Source organism: Passer domesticus, chromosome 6, assembly GCF_036417665.1.
Source record: "Passer domesticus isolate bPasDom1 chromosome 6, bPasDom1.hap1, whole genome shotgun sequence".
Classification (NCBI taxonomy): Eukaryota; Metazoa; Chordata; class Aves; order Passeriformes; family Passeridae; genus Passer; species Passer domesticus.
Genome location: NC_087479.1, coordinates 21,331,686 through 21,349,516, shown reverse-complemented (window position 1 = coordinate 21,349,516; position 17,831 = coordinate 21,331,686). Strand labels below are relative to the sequence as shown.

The following is a 17,831-nucleotide window of genomic DNA, read 5'->3' as shown; positions in this document are numbered from 1 at the left end:
CTGTGACTGAGGAGGGCTGGAGCTGAATCAGTGCTGTGATGAGACACACCCAGAGAGAATGGGGTTGACTTAGAATGGTTGCCTGTTCAGGGCAGACTTGATCTCCTCCTCCATGTCTCTGCTGTGATATCAGTGATTGGGCTGTAGGAGCCATCTCTGCCGTGAACAAAGATGAGGAGCGTAGGAAGCATTTTTGTCAAATCTCTCACTAAGAAGATAAAAAGAATCAAAATCAGTTTGATAAGGGCAGACTCTCCCAGCTGATAATTATATGCAAAATCTGCCTGTTTCCTTAGGGATCATACTGTAAGCATCTGTGCCATCTTAAGAGTGCAGTTGAAAAGAATAACTTTGATGTAAAAGGCAGTTGCCATTAGTGTGTTCAGAGAATTGCTGCTCATGGTACAGCAGAGGTGCTGGTCACCTTGAGTTCAGAGACCTGAGTTTATAGATACAGACTTTGGGGTCAGTTGTTTTCATGTCTGGTGCTAAGAATAGTTTTTTCTGTTTATTTTAATATGTATTTGAAAATAGGGACATTAGTCTATAGGCTTTGCCTGAAGTTATTAATTTTATATGCAGTTTTTTCTGAATAGAGGCTTTTCTCACAAATATTTTGGTTTTTTTCCAAGAGTACTATTGCTGCCAAGTACAACTAGATTAAGTGTTTTCATTTGAAGAGTTTATTAGCTGAAATGTGCAGATTTATGTTGACTGCATCTATTTGACAATTTAGTTTGAACTTAGCAAGTATTTATGAAAAAAGAAATGGGAAACATAAAAATATTATGACATTTAATATAAAAACATTTTGACTTTTCGTTTTTCACAATGTCTCAATGTTTAACTTACTTGAAAATTATTTATATTCCCAGTCAGTGAAACCAAAAACGTCTGGTTGCCAGTGAAATAAAATGTTTTCATAGAAAAACTTAGGTTAGAAAGTGGTCTCTGGAGGTCTGTGGTCCAACTCCCTGCATAAAACAAGGTCAGCTTTTAAAAATATATTTGTCACTTTGAGACCTCCTTCTGTGGCTGCAGCCTTTCAAAGGTGATTGAAGGTGTTCTTACATGGCTGGCTTGCTCATTATGTTTGGATGCAGCCTTTCTTGTCCCATGAATTTATTTATATATGTCAGAAACTTTGGGGGCCTGACCTCACCATTGAATACCAGAGCAAAGAAGGCATAGTGTGAGTACTTCAGCCCTATTTGGCTTTGAATTAAAAAAAATCTCCATGCAGAACATTATTTGGATGGCTTTCGCAGGGCAATTCTTGGTCCAGAAACCAAGGATGTTTTTCGATTGGCATGAAATTATTTTCTTCTGCTGATGTTGCTAGTGTGTGCAGTGAACCAAAAATGCTTCCTGTTATTTTATTTCCTGGATGTCAAATGTGATCTGTGCTGTGGATCATGGTCCAGTTCTTGTTTTGCAAACGTGTGTTTGCACATAGCATTAATATTCACCTTAATAGCATAGTGTGACATATGTGTTATTTCTGTTCTAGCAGTGAGCATTCTTCAGCAGATAATCAGATGTGGCTTACAGATGAGAAAAGTCACAGAAAAGGTGCATTTTTCCATTGCATTTATTTAAATGTTGAAGAGATATTTCTTTGTGCTGGCAAGAGAGCAGATGTTCTTTGCATAATTTTTGATTATGTGGCTATTGCTTATATTTGGCTATAAATATAAAAGAGTAAATTTGCTGATCCAGATGGTTGTCCTAGATTGGTGTTCTGATAGAAATAGTCTTTTAATTGTTCTTTGCATGAAACCATGTGTCTGTATTTGACACCTCATTAAAGGCAGCATTGGTATAAAACTAGAAGCTGTTTTGCTTTGTGATGCTAGTGATGTTGAATGAGAAATTAGAAGTTCTTTAATTCCAACTCATCTCAGTAGTACTTGACACATTTTTCACTCTGTACCTGTGTGAAATTGTAACAGTGGCATTAAGAGATATTGTATGTGACCCAGTTGCCTCCAGGCTTGTACAAATGGCTTGGTTTATAGGTAAAACCTATACCTATTTCCTATTAAGCATGGTTTGCATTAAACAAATGCTTAGCAATTTTTAAAACTGGACTTGGGAGTGAATGAGAGATGACGCATCTATAAGTACATCCCTTCCTATAAAATTGCTCTACCATTTATTGAAACTTTGAATTTACATACCAGTTCATCTGATTTTCCAGACTGATGTGCTTTATAGCTTCCTTTCAGCACCTCTGAAAATCCAGCTGCCATTGAACTCGTGCACATGCATTTGTTAAAACTGGACTGCTGTCAGTTGGAAGATTCCATTAATTAGTCTTTGCAATGAAAAAGGGTCAGAAATAGCTTCCATCTCTTCCTTAAAAAAAGAGTAAATTAAAGAGGAAGTGAGAAGAAAACCCTGAGGCCTCTTCCTATCAAACAGGGGTTGTTTAACCATTGAGTGATAAACCCAGGCTGGTGACTGGGGATAATTGCTTGTCACTCAAGCAGTTCAAGTTTCCAGCAAGCCATCCAGTTCTTTGGATGGAAATACTACACTTGATAAAAGCTCACAAACCAGTAAGAGGGAGTAGTTAGAACCAGTAATCTAAAGCGTCCAGTAGCAATAGAGGCTAAACAAATTAAAAAAGCAGAACAAACAAACAAGCCAAAAGAAAAAAAACAATGCCAAACTTGACCTGTGCACTGAGTGTTACCCAGTGCATTGTTTTAGAAGATCTTGGTGACATTAGGCTAATGTGACACTTGCAGATAAAAATATTTATTTCTATGAAAACCTGACTTCTGAAGAACCAGTACTTTGAAGATTTAGAAATAGGAGTCTTCTGAGATCTAATCCTCATTCTCCAGGTTTGGCTTTGAATATTCCATCAAACCCTTACTTTGCTACATCATTAATGTTCTTGGGGGTGTGGTGAGCGAATGATGGCATTTGTTTCTCCTGACTGATTCTGCAGTGATTCTTAATATATCATCCTGAAATGCCTTATCTTTTTGCATTTTAAAACAGAGCAAAAAACCAAATACCTTCACCCAACCAAAACCCTTTTTGAGAGGAGTGCTTATTCCCCTTGAAATTGTGGGAACCATAGAGAGCTTAAAACTCACGTGCTGTATAGTTGTGACAATCATTTTTATCATGGCCTGTATTTGCAGTCTGGTGCTGTCCTGGGAATCAAGTTTCCTCAGCTGATTGACCCATGGGACTTGATGGTCTCTTCTACTTACTGTGGTGTTTATCTTGCACTGAATGTAGAAGTTGAAGATCCACATTTTAAAGAGAATCTGTAAATGTTCTGCTGCTGTGGTACTATTAAAATTATGTTTGCTGATAGTATGGACTGTGCTGTGTATAAATGCTGGTAGTTTTGCAGCACTCATTCAGCATAGAATCTGAATGCTTTCTAAACATGTGCAGATTCATTCTCAATGTGCTCCTGTGAACAACAGAAATTAGAGAAATATTGGTTTGATGAGCATTGCAGCACACCAGCTGTTCACCAGCTAGAAATAGAGACATTGTGGGGAGTCATATTGTGGGGAGAGAGGTGTGTAAAATCTACCCATCCTTGTAAAAATTGCTACCTCATTTTTTAACAGGCAGCTGGAGAGGGAGAAAAGAGATCTTGGGGTTTTGTGGGTTTGGGTTTGGGGTTTTTTTTTGAGTCTTTGAAAAGGCAGCACACAAATTTGTTGCTTAACCTTTTCTCCAATGTCTTTTCAAACTTGCAATGGAAAACCAAGTATGCTCATCACTAAGCTTTGCATGGGAAATGGAAAGAGTTAGATGTTATGGAGAGATGTTTGGGAGTAGCTTATGCCATTATCAAATTCTACAGTTTTTACAACTTAGCCAGAGGTCAGCGTATATACTATTACTTGATAGTCAAGAAACCTTATTGCTTAAATTGTCTTTGAAAGAGATTGAACTAATACGTAATCCCAATATAACTAGATTTTATATTTTTATTTAAAAAAAAAATCCTACATTTTTAAATGTGATACACATGGACTGATAAACCTTGATTGTAACCAAGATGGCTGATGAAGATGCACAGATGTCAGCTGAGCTCAGGGTCTGTAAAGTCACCACTTTGCTTCCTTGTGTTCAGCTCATGGTTTGTACCCATGTTGCTGTCAGATCTCCGGCCTTTTTAAAGTCATCGCTAACTTTTCTCTGTGTTGGGCACCAAAAGAAGATCCCCAAATGCTGGTGGTACCTTTCCAGGAGTAAGTCTACTTCCTGTGGCAGGAGATCTGCTTTGTTTGTCTTATCTCTTTCTCCTGGTATATTGCTGCTTTAGGACGACTCCTTACAATTAATTACTTGGTGTACTCCTATCTAATTTTAACAATATTAGCATTACATGTAGATGTTATATGAAGCATAGAGGATTTTTATGAAGGTATACATTTGAAACTGAGTGACTCAAGAGGTATGGCATCCTCTTGAGAAGAGGGATGGCATCAGTTTGGATCCTACACTGTCTGCTATTGGAAGCACTGAGGACAGAGAGATATGGATATGTTCAAAGTTATATGCTTAACTTTATAATTCCCTCTTCTTCTCCCAGGGCATTTTTTTTTCCTTTACATGCTCCTTTAGCTGACATGAAAGCTGTGACTTTTAAAATCTGAATTTCAAAGGAGTTCTCAATATTTGCTTCAGATGTCATCTTTATCTGTAAATCCTCAACTATCCTTCAGTCTGCACATCTGATCCTCAGCTTTCCAGAAGCCTGTGATCCTTCCTTGATAGCTCCTTAAGCTAAATAAGGAGGCTCTTTCCTGTAGGTCTACATACCACTTGTCTTTCTCATCTGGGTTTCTTGGGTTTCTCAGTTTAGGTAGAAAGGAAGCAGTCAGTGCAGTCAGGAGACTGGAGATTGGTGGTGTCTGTCAAGCACCTGAGGAAGATTTTCCTCAGTGGATACTGATCTTGTTGCTATCACTGGGGTGGGTTGCTGCTAGCAGGGTGCCAGTTCTTTTGGGACCATCCATTGTGACGACTGCTGAAAGGTTTTTGGAAATAGACGGGCTAAGTGTCATTAAACCAATTATTTGCAGCTAGGCAAGAGGGTCCAAGCTTTTGCTGGCAACATAACTCTGTCCACATTCTGCCTCCTAAAAATTTGAGGTTGCATTAGTGTTGTAGTGTCCTGGATAAATAAGGAATTCTGCAAATACTAAGACAAAAATAAAAAGCTTAGAGGATGGCAACCAAAAGGAAGTATTTAACTTGCAGCTCAAGAAGAGTAAGGATAAAGGGGACGTTTGGAGTCTTCAATGTCTCTACTGCTTGTATAGGTAGATTCAGTAGAATGTCCCCATTAAGTGGTTTTATTGGATTGTACTTGTTTTCTGCAATGTAACCTGGAAATGTGGTTTATATAGGTAAAAAATATACCAATGCTGTAGTTATTAAATATCAGGAAAAATTTCAGTCGCAGTAGTGTCATCTGTGTTGCTCTATGGTCACTATCTTGTGCTAACAATTCCTGTTGAAGAAAAGGGAGAATAGTCAATGACTCTTCAAAAAGTAACAGCAGCTGAGGTCTCTATTCTGTTCCCTGTGAAAGTCACTCTTTGAGTTGGGTAAGCTTTTAAATGCCTTTAGCATTAAACATTCCAGTCTGCGCTGTTGATCCCTTGGCTTTCCAGAAGCATTTGATCTTTCCTCAATAGCTCCTTAAGTGAAATAAAAACTCTTCCATGTTAGGTCCAAGTACCACTTACCGTCGTTCTCTCAATAGTTTCTCACTTCAGGCAGGGAGGACCACTGTGCATTACCAGTTATGCACACATAGCTTGCCTGTAATATCTGAAACAAAGGATCTCCACTTGCAAATTTTGGTTGCTATTTGTACTTATTAATAGTATGATTTCTATGTACTTTGATGTTCCCCCTACCAAGACACCTGGAGTTCCCAGTAGACTTATACATACTGGTTAATATGCAAGTTAAAAAACTCCAAAGACCATAAAAAAGGTGACACCCTTCAGAATGGAGGTAGTAAAAAGAGAGCTAAACCTAAAGGGCATATGCAGTGTTTTGTACCCCCTGCAGAAGACTGGAACCCTGCTGGCTCTGTAGTCTGTTAGACGTTATTTCTGTGATGCTGTTATACTCTTAGAGGGAGGCTGAAGCTAGTTCATGTCATATTCCTAGCAGCAATGAAGGTGCAAATCTGTGTGCCTTTGTAACACCTCAGGCACCCAGGTTCCACAGGGAAAGGTACTTTAATTGAGAGAAACGTTTAGGTTCTTTGAACATGTGATGATGTTGTTCTGTGCCCTTCATATCTGTATGATGTGTTGGTGCCAGGACTGTCTTCTGTTCTAATGCTGTGCTGTTGGTGAGGACTGTGCAGTGTGTTCTAAAGATAATTTAAAAAAAAAAGAAAAAAAACCCTTTAATGCAATATTTGGGCCTGGAGCTTCAAGGAGCTTTTTGTTTCTCTGACTCAGCTTTGTTTCTCTGTTCAACTGCCAAATGTGCCTTTGGGAAGAGGAGACCCTTTCTTTGGTATTATTTTCTGTGTTCTGAAAGAGGGGGACAAAGATGCTGCCCTATTGTTAGGAAGTGGTCTCAGATCCTTTTCTGAAAGACACATGTGCAATTACCATTAGGTGCTGTATTGCCATGTACTGTATGATTTATCCATCTTTCTGATCTACTTACTTTGCAGATTTAGATGAGAAGTGGCTAGCTACTATAATATTTTCAAAAGGAACAAACAATCCCCTCTACATTAATAATCATATAATTCTGAAATTCAAATAATCTTTTCAAATTAAGTAATAGAGGCAATTAGAGCATGGGAACACTCACAAAATGGGATGATCTGAGCTTTTCCAGCCTGCTTCTTCCTGTTACTTAGTAACATAGCAAAAGCACAGACCTTTGAGAAGGAGTGCGAGGGAGAGGAGTCGATTCTTGGTTTAAAGACTCATACATTTGATTAATAATCTTTTCCCCTCCAAGTGGTTTGAATCTCATCCAGGCAGTTAGCAGTCAAATTATTTCATTGCTGCTATATGTGTGTCTGTATAATGAATATGGCTCACTCCAGTTGTCTCAGCTTCATCATCAGTATGTTTTCCCACTATCATCATGATTAATCCACTTGCTTTGTAGCATTTATGGAGAGACTTAAAACTAAACAGGAAGAAAAGCTTCAGTGGTCTTACTGTTGGTAACATATCTATGCTTCAAGTAAGGTACATCAGTGGGATTAGTGTGAAGCTGTTTGGGTTTGATATCTCTATTATTGTGTCTACACAGGAATAAAGAGAAGAATTAAATCTCAACTTTTTCACTCCTGCATGTTGTTTTGATTTTACTGCATCACTGGAAAGCTAATAAAACGCAAAATTTCCTTTAAATAGAATATCTTCTCTTTATTTTTGTGGGGTACAAAAGACTATGCATAATTGTTGCTATAATGGTTACTTTAAAACTCTCTCTTATGGGCAAACTTCATGAGGTTCTGCATATTTGTAATTTCTGCATATACTCATTTCTTGGGTAGCAAATTACACTCATTAAACAAATGTACCTGAAATCAATGGGTAGTTGCTATTATGGAGGCGAAAGTGGGTTGAAGTTCTAGAGTTGTTTTATTAATTGCTGGGTTGAGTCATCTTCAAAGCAAAATATATCAGCGGGTGCACCTCTGGAAAGCAGCACTGAGTGCTGTAGCTCCTTTGTACTCAGGTAATGCTGTCTAAGCAGCAGCTTCAGGGAATGTGGTTTCCCTCTAGTGGTGCTCCCTGCGGTAGATGCTGCTCCTGTGATCACCTGGCTGCCCCACTTACACCAGGAGTAGTCTTGAGCTTTGCTCTGTGAAAATCTACTGTGTACAAATAATTCCTCAGGCAAGTTGTAGATGAGTCACAGTTAGCAGCCTCTGTGTTCCTCAGTATACCAACGCTGAAGCTTTTGTTGCCCTGATCTGTTAGGGACAGCAGTTTAAAGCATTAGGCAGACGTGAAGTGGTTCATATGACAGCCTTATCTGAAAGCAAACATAGAGTCAGTGTGACTGAAATAGCTTTGAAGTTAATTTAATTAAACTCTTGTAATTCTTAATTTTAAAAGCATGAATACTTGAGGTTCTTTTACATATTCTGTGTCCTTTTTTGACCTCCTCCCTGTGAATATAAAATAAAATCCCTTTCCTTAAAAGTGGAAAAAGCTCACTCAATAAAAATGGGAAATCATCTAGTCCCATTAAGATTATCTTGAATAGATAATAATGGCTAATTTTATTTTTAAACGGTGGATTTTTTTTTCATTTAGCTTGAAGTTGAAATATTTTGGATGTTTTCTAAATCAGAATAATTTTTTGGATGAAATGAAATATCCTTTCATTAAAATTCCTATTTAAACCCTTTTGAGGGGATCTAGTCTATTAACATGAACATTTTTCTGTTAAAAGTTATTTTGCTCTTGATACACTATGTAGTGTCTAAAGCACTAAAATTCAGCAGCATTGAAACTGAGGTAGGCAAGGAGCATACGCTACTCACTTTGTTGGGAAAACCTCCATATAACTGCAGTTTGTGCCATGTGTGACCTGTGTGATATATGCAATCAAATTATCTCCCTGTTCTTAATCACAAGTTATATTCATGTCATCTGAAAGACATGCAACTTAATTTCTGCACTAAGTTTTGTTTCAGAGTTTTATGAAAAAGCTGCAGCTGTGTTGAATGCTGCCTGAATCTGTGCTGAACATTATTACAGCTATTGGCTAGGGTGTCAGCAGTGAAAATCACAGTTATACAGTATGGGGCTATATGTATTTATAGCAAAAGCAAGGAACTGTGTTGTGTTTTGTTGGGATTGGTTTTGGTTGTTTATTTTTTTTTAATATGAGTTTTAAAAAATTAAAATAGATTTTGTACAAAATTTGTGCCTTGCTTATTTTTTGCCATGTTTATATGGAGATGGGGGTATGTTTGAGGGATCTAGGAGGGTGGTCTTGCAAGTTTTCAGTTAGTTGCTGAGCTAATGCCCTGCACTTGGTCTGGGTGTTTCAAGGAATTCTTACTTGCACTTGTGAGGCTAATTGACTCTGTGGATGTTTAAATGACTTTGTGTATGTGCTTTACTGCTGAATGGATGTAAATAATTAAGTTTTCCTTCTGGGTAGGCTGATGTAAGTAATCTCAACTTTATTGACTTTTCACAGTAAAGCCACTGTGTAAAGCTGTAAACATAACAGTTTTTAGCACGCCTCACAGAAAAGTTGTTTTTTAAGTGCATGCTATATGTTTTTTTAACTTGTGGGGTAGTACATGGACATGATCCTGCTCTTTGAGGAAATGGAAAGACTGCTGCAGGTAAGGTCCCCAGTGAAGATACTGAGTATCTGTAGGGGGAGTGCAACTGCTTATTCTTTGTTGGCAGCCAACATTTTCTTGAAAAGAGGAATTCTAAAGCCTGTATATGAGCAAAACAAGTGTGTGTATGAGAATATAGGTTGATTTGACTGGGATATCTAGATAAATGTCTGCAAGGTACAGTCTGAAGTTGCCACTTGTTTCTTAGCAATTAACAATGCTCCTGGTGTTGAACAGCAAATCCTGGTCAAAGAGACCATCCTAATACACTTCGTCCATACTAGTGCTGCCTGAAAGAAACAACAAAATTTACACTGGTGGTTTATATTTAACCAAGATTGAGAGTTACTGAAGGTGTTCAGAGCAGTTCCAGCTCTGCTTTTGAACCATTACTGTGTTTTGATATTTAACCTGTGCTTTGTAGTAACTTACTGCGAATCAGGAAGCCACAAAGGTGTGTGCAAAATTGCCAGCATCTTTGTCCTTGTACCTGTTTCTTCCTTTTTGAGGTCTTGTGATTCATTGTCACATTTCACAAATCTCTGTGTACACATTTGATACAGCAAACCACAACTTCTTTGGTCATTGTTTAAAGGTGTAAGTAAAAACAACCAATGCCCCTCCTCCATCAAAAATTGAAAAAAAAGCAGGAGGGCAAAGAAGCTGCCCCTCCTTTTCTTGGAATGCTAATATGCTCATGGAATTCTGACAGGATGTTGCCCTGTATAAAAGAGACACAAAAATCTTTCCACTGAAAAAATCTGAGGTGGTAGCTAAGTATTTTAGTGAAAAAAAGTAAAAGGAGAGAAAACCTTATCATTACTGAGGGTCTTCTTTGAAAAGCATTAGTATCACTGTGGAATTATTTATCATTGTAATTGTACTGAGGAAAACATCTTGTCCATTCTCATCAGTATGACAATATCCCTTCTATTCAGCCCTTGTGGCTTTCTGTAGACTTCCATGTTCCACTTCTGTAGTGTTGGATAGGATATGCAGTGATAACCTGGTTTCATGCAAGTCATTTTAATCTTATAAATGGATCAGATGATGAAAGTTTGCACCAAAGTAAAAGCACACGTTTTGATCCACCTGTGAGAAACTGCAGAGGGGATTAACCCTCTTTCTCCTTTACCTCATAGAGGAAATTTCCATGTGCTGTTAGCCACTGAGGGTGAATAAGAAGTGCATTTTCAGAGGTATTGTCAGAACTGCATGCCTCTGACCAGCTGTTTGTTCTGAACAAGTGAGTTCTTGGGAAGCACATGGGGAGCACTTGGCATTTTTAAGGGCATAATTTGCTTTTTGATTCTTTATACCTTGACATGTGTATTCTTGGCATTTTTATATAGTTTATTTGAGCCAAGCTATTAATTAGGAGCAGTGCACCCTTGATACAGAGATAAGGTTTGGGACACTCTGGGCAGATTGGAGGGAGTTCTTCCATGTTTCAGAGCATATACTATTTTTTTTTTATGGACAATATGCATAAAAGTTTGAGTAGATGTTGGAGGATTCATGGGAGAATGAGGAGGAGTCACTGTGGCTGAATCAAGTAATATATGCTGAAGAAGCCTGAAGCTGAACTCATGTCCAGAATTTAGGGATGGCTGAGATACAGATGTTTTTGCTTCTGATTAAGTAGTATTTGCCACTGCAAAGCATAAAAAGAATATTCACTAGCCTGCCTCATTTGAGTTGGAAAATGAAATGTGGTGATCAATTCCATATGATACACAGTCCCTCAGAAAGCATTAGGAAAGGGGAGGGAATGACCAAGATGATCAGAGATGCCAACAGGAGTGAGGGTCTGTCAGCTTAACTGCTACATTATTGCAACAGTAAAAACTTTTTTGTTCTGTTTACTGTTATGATGTCCTTTACTCTTTTCATGCATGAAAAGAAATTGTTGAAATTACCTAATGCCCAGTGGCCCAAAGTATTATAAATAGAAAGTGTTTCCAGGTGTGCTGTTCATTGCTTTCATTGCTACAAGAGTTCCTTGTTTGCCTTTTCTCGTCTTTTATCATAAAAGAATGTTATACAAAGGGAAGATACAAATCTCTAGATTTGTTTCTCTGTCCATTTGATCTTCTGTTTTGCTTCCTCATATGTCTGTTGTCCTTTTTGAAGGATGATGTAGGTGCAGATATCTTGAAAGGACGAAAAAACATAAAACTGCAAAACATAAGACCACAGAAAAGCCTGGCAGGAGATTGTTCTTAGGGACAGTGTTATGATGGCACATGTCTTTTCTATTTTCCCCAGCATAAGCAACTGCTGGATTTGGAATCTTCAAGTCCTTGTTTAAAAATTGATCACACATAAATGTCTGTACAGTAATGGCACGTGTAGTAATCATGCTCAATGAAATGAATTTTGGTATCCAGATGTGAAAGTCCCTGCATACACAGGTCTTGGAACTACTTAGAGTTCAATGGGAGCTTATACAAAGAGCACCAATTTATTTGCACATTGTCAGTTGAAAAATGGGGACACAGTTTTGCTGTTTTTCAGGTCAGCCTGCTGCTGCATAAATGTATTGAAAACATTTGAAAATAAACCAGTTTGAATAGAGTAAAATAACATTTGTTTAATGCTTTAATATCAGTTATGTTTGGTTTGAAAAATATATCTGAATGCTCTTAAGCATGCTCATGTATTGAATTTTTGTATGTAGTGTTATTTGGGTAACCCTACTAAAAGAAGCCAATGCCCATTTTTGCAAAGGGGAGGGTGGTAAGTGAACTCAAGTATTAAGACTTGGTTTCTACTGATCAAATATAAAATTGGCTGATCAAAACATGGACTTAAATGATAAAGTAATTAATATCTTCAGTGCTTAATTTTCAAATTTTTAGCCCAAGCTAGTAACCAATTACTTCTAAGTAGAGAACCTTATTAATTTCGAAAATGTGGGAATGCTGCAACTTTCTGTTCATTTATTTGTGAGTTGGTTAAGCTTTATTTTCCCAGAATATTTTCATATAACTTCTGTTGGTGTGTCAGTTTTGTTTTGAAAGTGTTACAGCGATCATCATGACAAGCCAAACCCTAGGCTGTTTTAGCTGATCCCTGTTTTGTCAGGCTAGGGTTGAAAAATGTGAACTAGAAGAACAGCAACTGAGTTACTCAGCCATGCTGAACATAGAGCTGTTGCATAGAGAGCATTGCATTGTCAGCTGAGCAGATCCCAGCACACCTGACTGTTTCTTTTGGCTGAACCCTCCAGAGCTCTAATAGGTATGTGGATAAGATTGGGGAAATTTTTAGAAAGCATTTGCCACCCCTCCCCCTTTCCCCTGCTTTCAGATGGCATTATGTAAACACACAGTTCTAAGTGGCCTCCTTCATCTTCCTACCTGGGAAGTAGCTGTGTAGAACTATAGTAACTGATGCTGTATATTTTGATGTAGACAATAATTTCACTGTCTATCCAGGGAGAGATATAAGCTTGTGAATTATGCTTTAGGATAAAATGTACTTACTGATGTAAATCTAGCACAACTTTCTTGGATTCATAGAGTTTTGCTTGTCTGATGCCAAAAAACTTAAACATTCTGGCCATGATCTATCTGCCTTGTTCAGCTGGGTTTATACATGTGGTTTGTGACTTTGGCATGTGGATGAGGGACAGCAGAAGTTATGGGTTTCTTCTGCTAAGGAGATATTCTCTGTAACTTCAATATGTGACTCCCCATCCTTCTAATCCAGGAATGATGCTTCTCCTTCAGGTCACTAGAAAAACATTTTTTTCATCTTAGTTTGTGGTAAAATTGGCTGGCAATGGCCTTTTTTTGAAAAAGGTATTTTTTATTCTCCTTTTTTTCTATTAGCATAAACTGCATGATTTTTTCAAAAAAGAGTAATGGAATATTTATTTTGCTTTGGTCTTCTTCTGAAGAATTCCCATACTACAGATAGAATCCTGGCTGAATGAGTCTCCACCTTCTTTGCCCATGTTCCTTCTTTGGTGAGAAGCAATTACAGTAATGCTGTTCATTAGGGACTGTGCATCCTGTGGGCTGTGAACTATCTGGCATTAGTTTTACCAGTGCAGTACGATGAGCTGTAGCAGTGCCTTATTGTCCCTATCCCACCTCTGTTAATATGTTCAAAATCTCTCTCTGGTTTTTTTCTTTTCTTTTTTTTTTTTTTTCTTGGGTTTCTATTTTGGGCAGTGGGTCCAGACCAGTGTGCAACAAGTTTGGCTGTGCTCATTCTATATTTTCTGGTATACCTGGATCAAAACTCTCTACTTTAGTACTGTACTGAAATGAGAATAGATGCTTTTAATTTAGCACACACCATTATTCAATTTCACTTACCATTTGACATGAGTGAGGTGTTCTGGTCCTGTAATCTGAACAATTAATTTTTTAAGTAATTGCCTGTCAGCTGTGATGGGTGAGCAAAACTAGACAAATATAGGTAGCACTAATGCTGTCTTCCCAGGAGCATTGTTTGCAAGGGCAACTGTGGTATAACCTTTGGGAGAAGACATGGCTCCTCTTTCTCTTTTGACTGTAATCCAAGGGGTGAAGTAAGCACCTCAAATCTAGGCTGCTTTGCCAAAGAACCTCAAAGCAATCAGCAAGGTTGGTGAATGGTTTTCTTTGAGATTATAATTTAAAAAAAAAATTATTTATGAAGGTGGGGGATGAAGTTCAGTGATGGGTTTCTATTGCTTTTTGGGGCGGGTTGTGGAGTTTTTTGTTTTTGTTTTTTTGAGACTGAAACCAACCTGGTGTTTGATACTGAAGTGTTGAAAGACCAGTGTGTTTAACTTTGAAAAGAATCCCAAGTACCTTGGGGATGTTTTAATCCCGATTATTAGGACAGGAAAATGCTACTGTAATGGATCCCCTTTGAGACATTTCAGTCATCAACTAGTTTTCCTATTACTGTAGTGCGCTTGTGCAGCCTAATGTTTGGAAATTTGTACCACAGCACAAGAGAGATTTCTACCCATTTTAAATGCATGTCACTTTAGGGCTCTGTGGAGGGAAGCACGTGACTGAGTGGAAGGGTTTGTGATTCCCTGGGCTGGCAAGTGTAGATGTGAGAGTTCGTTAGAGGTTGTTTTGCACTTGTACACTCTACTGGTCTGTATCACACCAAGTTGATTTTCATGACTTTTCCCATTGAGAAAGTACTAAAGCAATTGTGGGTCTGGCTTTAACTGCTGCACCTATCACCCTTCCCAGGCAAGGGACCTGAAACTCTTTATGCTGGGCAGAAACTCAATGACAACGAGTGGCACACTGTCCGGGTGGTGCGGCGAGGAAAGAGCCTCAAGCTGATGGTGGATGATGATGTTGCTGAGGGTAAGTGTCACGTGTCAGTACTTTTTGATCACTGTATCTCTGCTCCTAGTCTTTGCCATTATGCGCCTTCTCCCTGTTCTTCTGTATATTTCTCCCCCCACCCCTTCCTCTTAGCACTCATGTATTATTTAGTGTTACGATGTTGAAAATGAATATTCAGGACTGAGAGATTCCTTAACTAGCACCAGAAACTTCTGTGACAACAGTAATGACCTGGGATACGGGTTTAGGAAACAGATAAGCTTGCACTTATATCTTTCTCTTGGTCCAGGCTCTTTCTGAGGTAGGCTGAACACACTCCATTCCTGAGTTGCACGTGTGATGGTTTCCAATGCTGTGGAATCAAGGCCAAGGCTCTTTGGACTGTTCCTCTGCACCAACTTTTCCTTGATGATAAACCTGCATGAAGTACATGTGCTACAGTGCACAGATTTATGTCTCTGCTGCTCATTTTTTGTTTTTCTTCCATTATTTAAAAAAAAAATTATTTTATTTCTTATAGTTTGAGCATTCTAGGTTATTTTCTTTATTTTTTAAAATTTATTTCCCAAGTTCTTGCATGCATGGTTCAGAGCCATCCAGAAGAAAAAGCAAATAAAGCAGTTTTTTCTCAGCTTTGGTTTAGAGTTAGGGAGGATCCTGGCTTGACAAAAGTTGTCAGTCCTTTTCTTTTTTTTCTTGATTTAAAAAAAAAAATAATTTTCTGCATTTTCAGACAGCTTTTTGAGCTCCTACTTCTTGTTGAAAGGAGAAAAGAAAAGATCAGTCAGGAAAGTTGGTGTGTCCCAGGTTAAGATTTGCACTGAAATGATCAAAGTACTCCAGATTGATCCTTTTTTAGTTGCAGAATTTTAGAGATTGTACTTTTCCTATTTCTCCATGACTGCAAGAGCCACAAACCTATCTTTCTTTACTTTTGAAGGTCTGAAGTTCTCATATTTGTATATAATTTTAGGAACTGAGCTTTTGAGAAAAACATCAGTAGTCTGGAGGCTGATGATAATAAAAAAAACCAAAACAACAACCAACAAAAAAAACCCAAACCAAAACAAAAAAATAAAAAACCAGGAACCTCAGATGCAAAACTGATACAGGTATAATTGTTAGTTGACACCCATGATGGTTTGCCAAAAAGCTGAAATCCCTTTTTCTGAGTAGCTTCTATTCAGAATGCAACTAGGGGTAATGGCTGACACACATAGTGCCAGATACACTGTAACCTGTCTCTGAAGAAAAGTATTTTTCTTCTATATGAATTTGAATAATTTTATATATTGTGCTAGTTTGGATAATTTGGAAAGCCAGGAGTCAGAAATCTGAAATATTCCCAAAGAAGTCGGCTAACAGGAAAATGGCTTGAAATAAGTTTCTCTCTGAAAGAAATATGTGCTGTCCTATATAGGCTGTGATTTTGCAAGACAGAACAAGAAACATGCAAGAAAAATCATTCCCTCTCCTTGTTAGAAATCGCCCTTGGTGGTGGTTTGGTCAAAACTAGCTTATAGGAAAAATGAATTTTATTTAAGAAGGAACTTAAAACGTCATCCCAATTACTTCTAATTTGAGAACAATTATTCTGGATCTGCTTTTTTAGGAAGCACCACGAGGTGGCACTCTCTGCATTGCCGAATCGATCCCCCAAAGCCATCTGTTCTGGAAGTCTTTTTCACGAAGCTAAGTTTATAAATAATAATGATACAATCCTGCACTAAAATAGGATACGCATATGTACATGTATATGAATTACATAATTAAAGATGCATTACAGCTAAAAATATCTGTTAAAAGAATGCCATCATGGCAAAGTCAGAAGCAGAAAAGCCAGAGTTAACATTTTTTGTGCAATCTGCATCCCACTTCCCTGGGCAGATGATAACAGTCTTCAGTGGTGTGGTCACATAGATTTTTCCACAGGATTCTTGCTGTCTTAGACATAGATCAGAAATCTAAAATTAGGCCCCCAGTAAAAATAAACAGCCTATTTGATTTCTGTCTCATTGCTTGTTTGGAACAATGCACGCCAGCTGAATTTTGCTCTAAATTTAGACTTTTTAAAAAAATTTTTTTAAAGTTTTTTATTTTGTATGTGTTGTAGGCTGCTCATCAATATGTTTATGCAGAATTAAGAAGCTTTAACTGGATTTATTCCCATGTCTATGTTATATGAAGTGAGTGGACATCTTTTTCCCATTTTACAGGTTTGGGAACAAGGCACCAGAATAAAGCTAGATGTATTTGGCACCCATTTGCCATGTTCTTTTAGTAATTTTCATCAGAAAAAATCCAGCATATCTGTAAATTAGTTAAACCCTGCCTCTTGGGGAATTAGATGTAGACAATTAATGACCACCTATGAAAAATTTGTAATGAAGTGTCTGAATTAGTTTCCTGTAGAACACCTAAGGTAGAAACAGAATTCTGGACAGCATTTTGCTGTTTAATGCAAAGGTTCACAAAACCTTTGTCCCATATTTGTCCTGACCTCAGAATAGATGTCAGAACATCAGTGGAAGATGCAGCAGATATATTCCTCTCTATAACATCTTCCTAGCACCCAAATACCACAGTGGGAGTCTGGAGTTTTTTCTGTCTGCTACCACTTGAACTAGAGAATTTCTGATTGCTGTAGTAGGTACAGTACTCTATAGAGCACAGTGGGGAACTAGAGGTGAACTCTGCAGGTGGGGCTGGTAACTAATGAGTTCAGAAAATACTGGATTGCACTCCACGAGTTCCTAGGAAATTACATCTCTGTCCTGATTCTGATCTTGTATTGCCATGTCCTTTGCAGCTTTTCACTGAACTACTCCTGACTTAGTGCAGTACTGCCTGTAGCACCATTTTTTTTTTTTAAATTAAGCCAGCCCCAGTTTTCTCATTTTCCACCTTTTCTAAGATTCTGGGCTCACTTCCTCCAAACTCCCTCACTCCATTTTTAATGCCCCCTATATTTGGGCTCCCTGTCCCAGTGTACTCCAGATTCCCAGTCTTGGCTTTTTTCTCCTACTCAGGCCGGAATTGCCTTGTATTTTTTTAAGCATAAAAGAAAAAAGGAGGCGTTTTCTTGCCTTTGAGAACTGACATATCTTAATTTTATTGTTCTAATTTTTTGAAGTAAAGCAGGATTTTTTTTTTAAGTGACTTTTCTAATTTTA

At 37.9% G+C, this 17,831-nt stretch overlaps 1 protein-coding gene and 1 long non-coding RNA gene across 9 annotated transcripts in view; one reads left to right on the top strand and one right to left on the bottom strand.

Moving 5' to 3' along the window:
- The window catches only part of NRXN3 (neurexin 3), a 962,727-nt gene that overhangs the window by 402,433 nt on the left and 542,463 nt on the right, over positions 1-17,831 (top strand). For all 8 annotated transcript variants that reach the window (XM_064423706.1, XM_064423713.1, XM_064423714.1 and 5 more), the window contains one exon: positions 14,557-14,676. In XM_064423706.1, coding sequence (XP_064279776.1) covers positions 14,557-14,676 — 120 coding nt within the window. The remainder of the gene's footprint in view (positions 1-14,556; positions 14,677-17,831) is intronic.
- LOC135302103 (uncharacterized) lies at positions 2,055-5,108 on the bottom strand. Its single transcript, XR_010363798.1, has 3 exons — positions 4,807-5,108; positions 3,111-3,439; positions 2,055-2,358 (listed from the first exon to the last, which is right to left on the bottom strand). It is a non-coding gene; the product is annotated as an uncharacterized LOC135302103 (long non-coding RNA).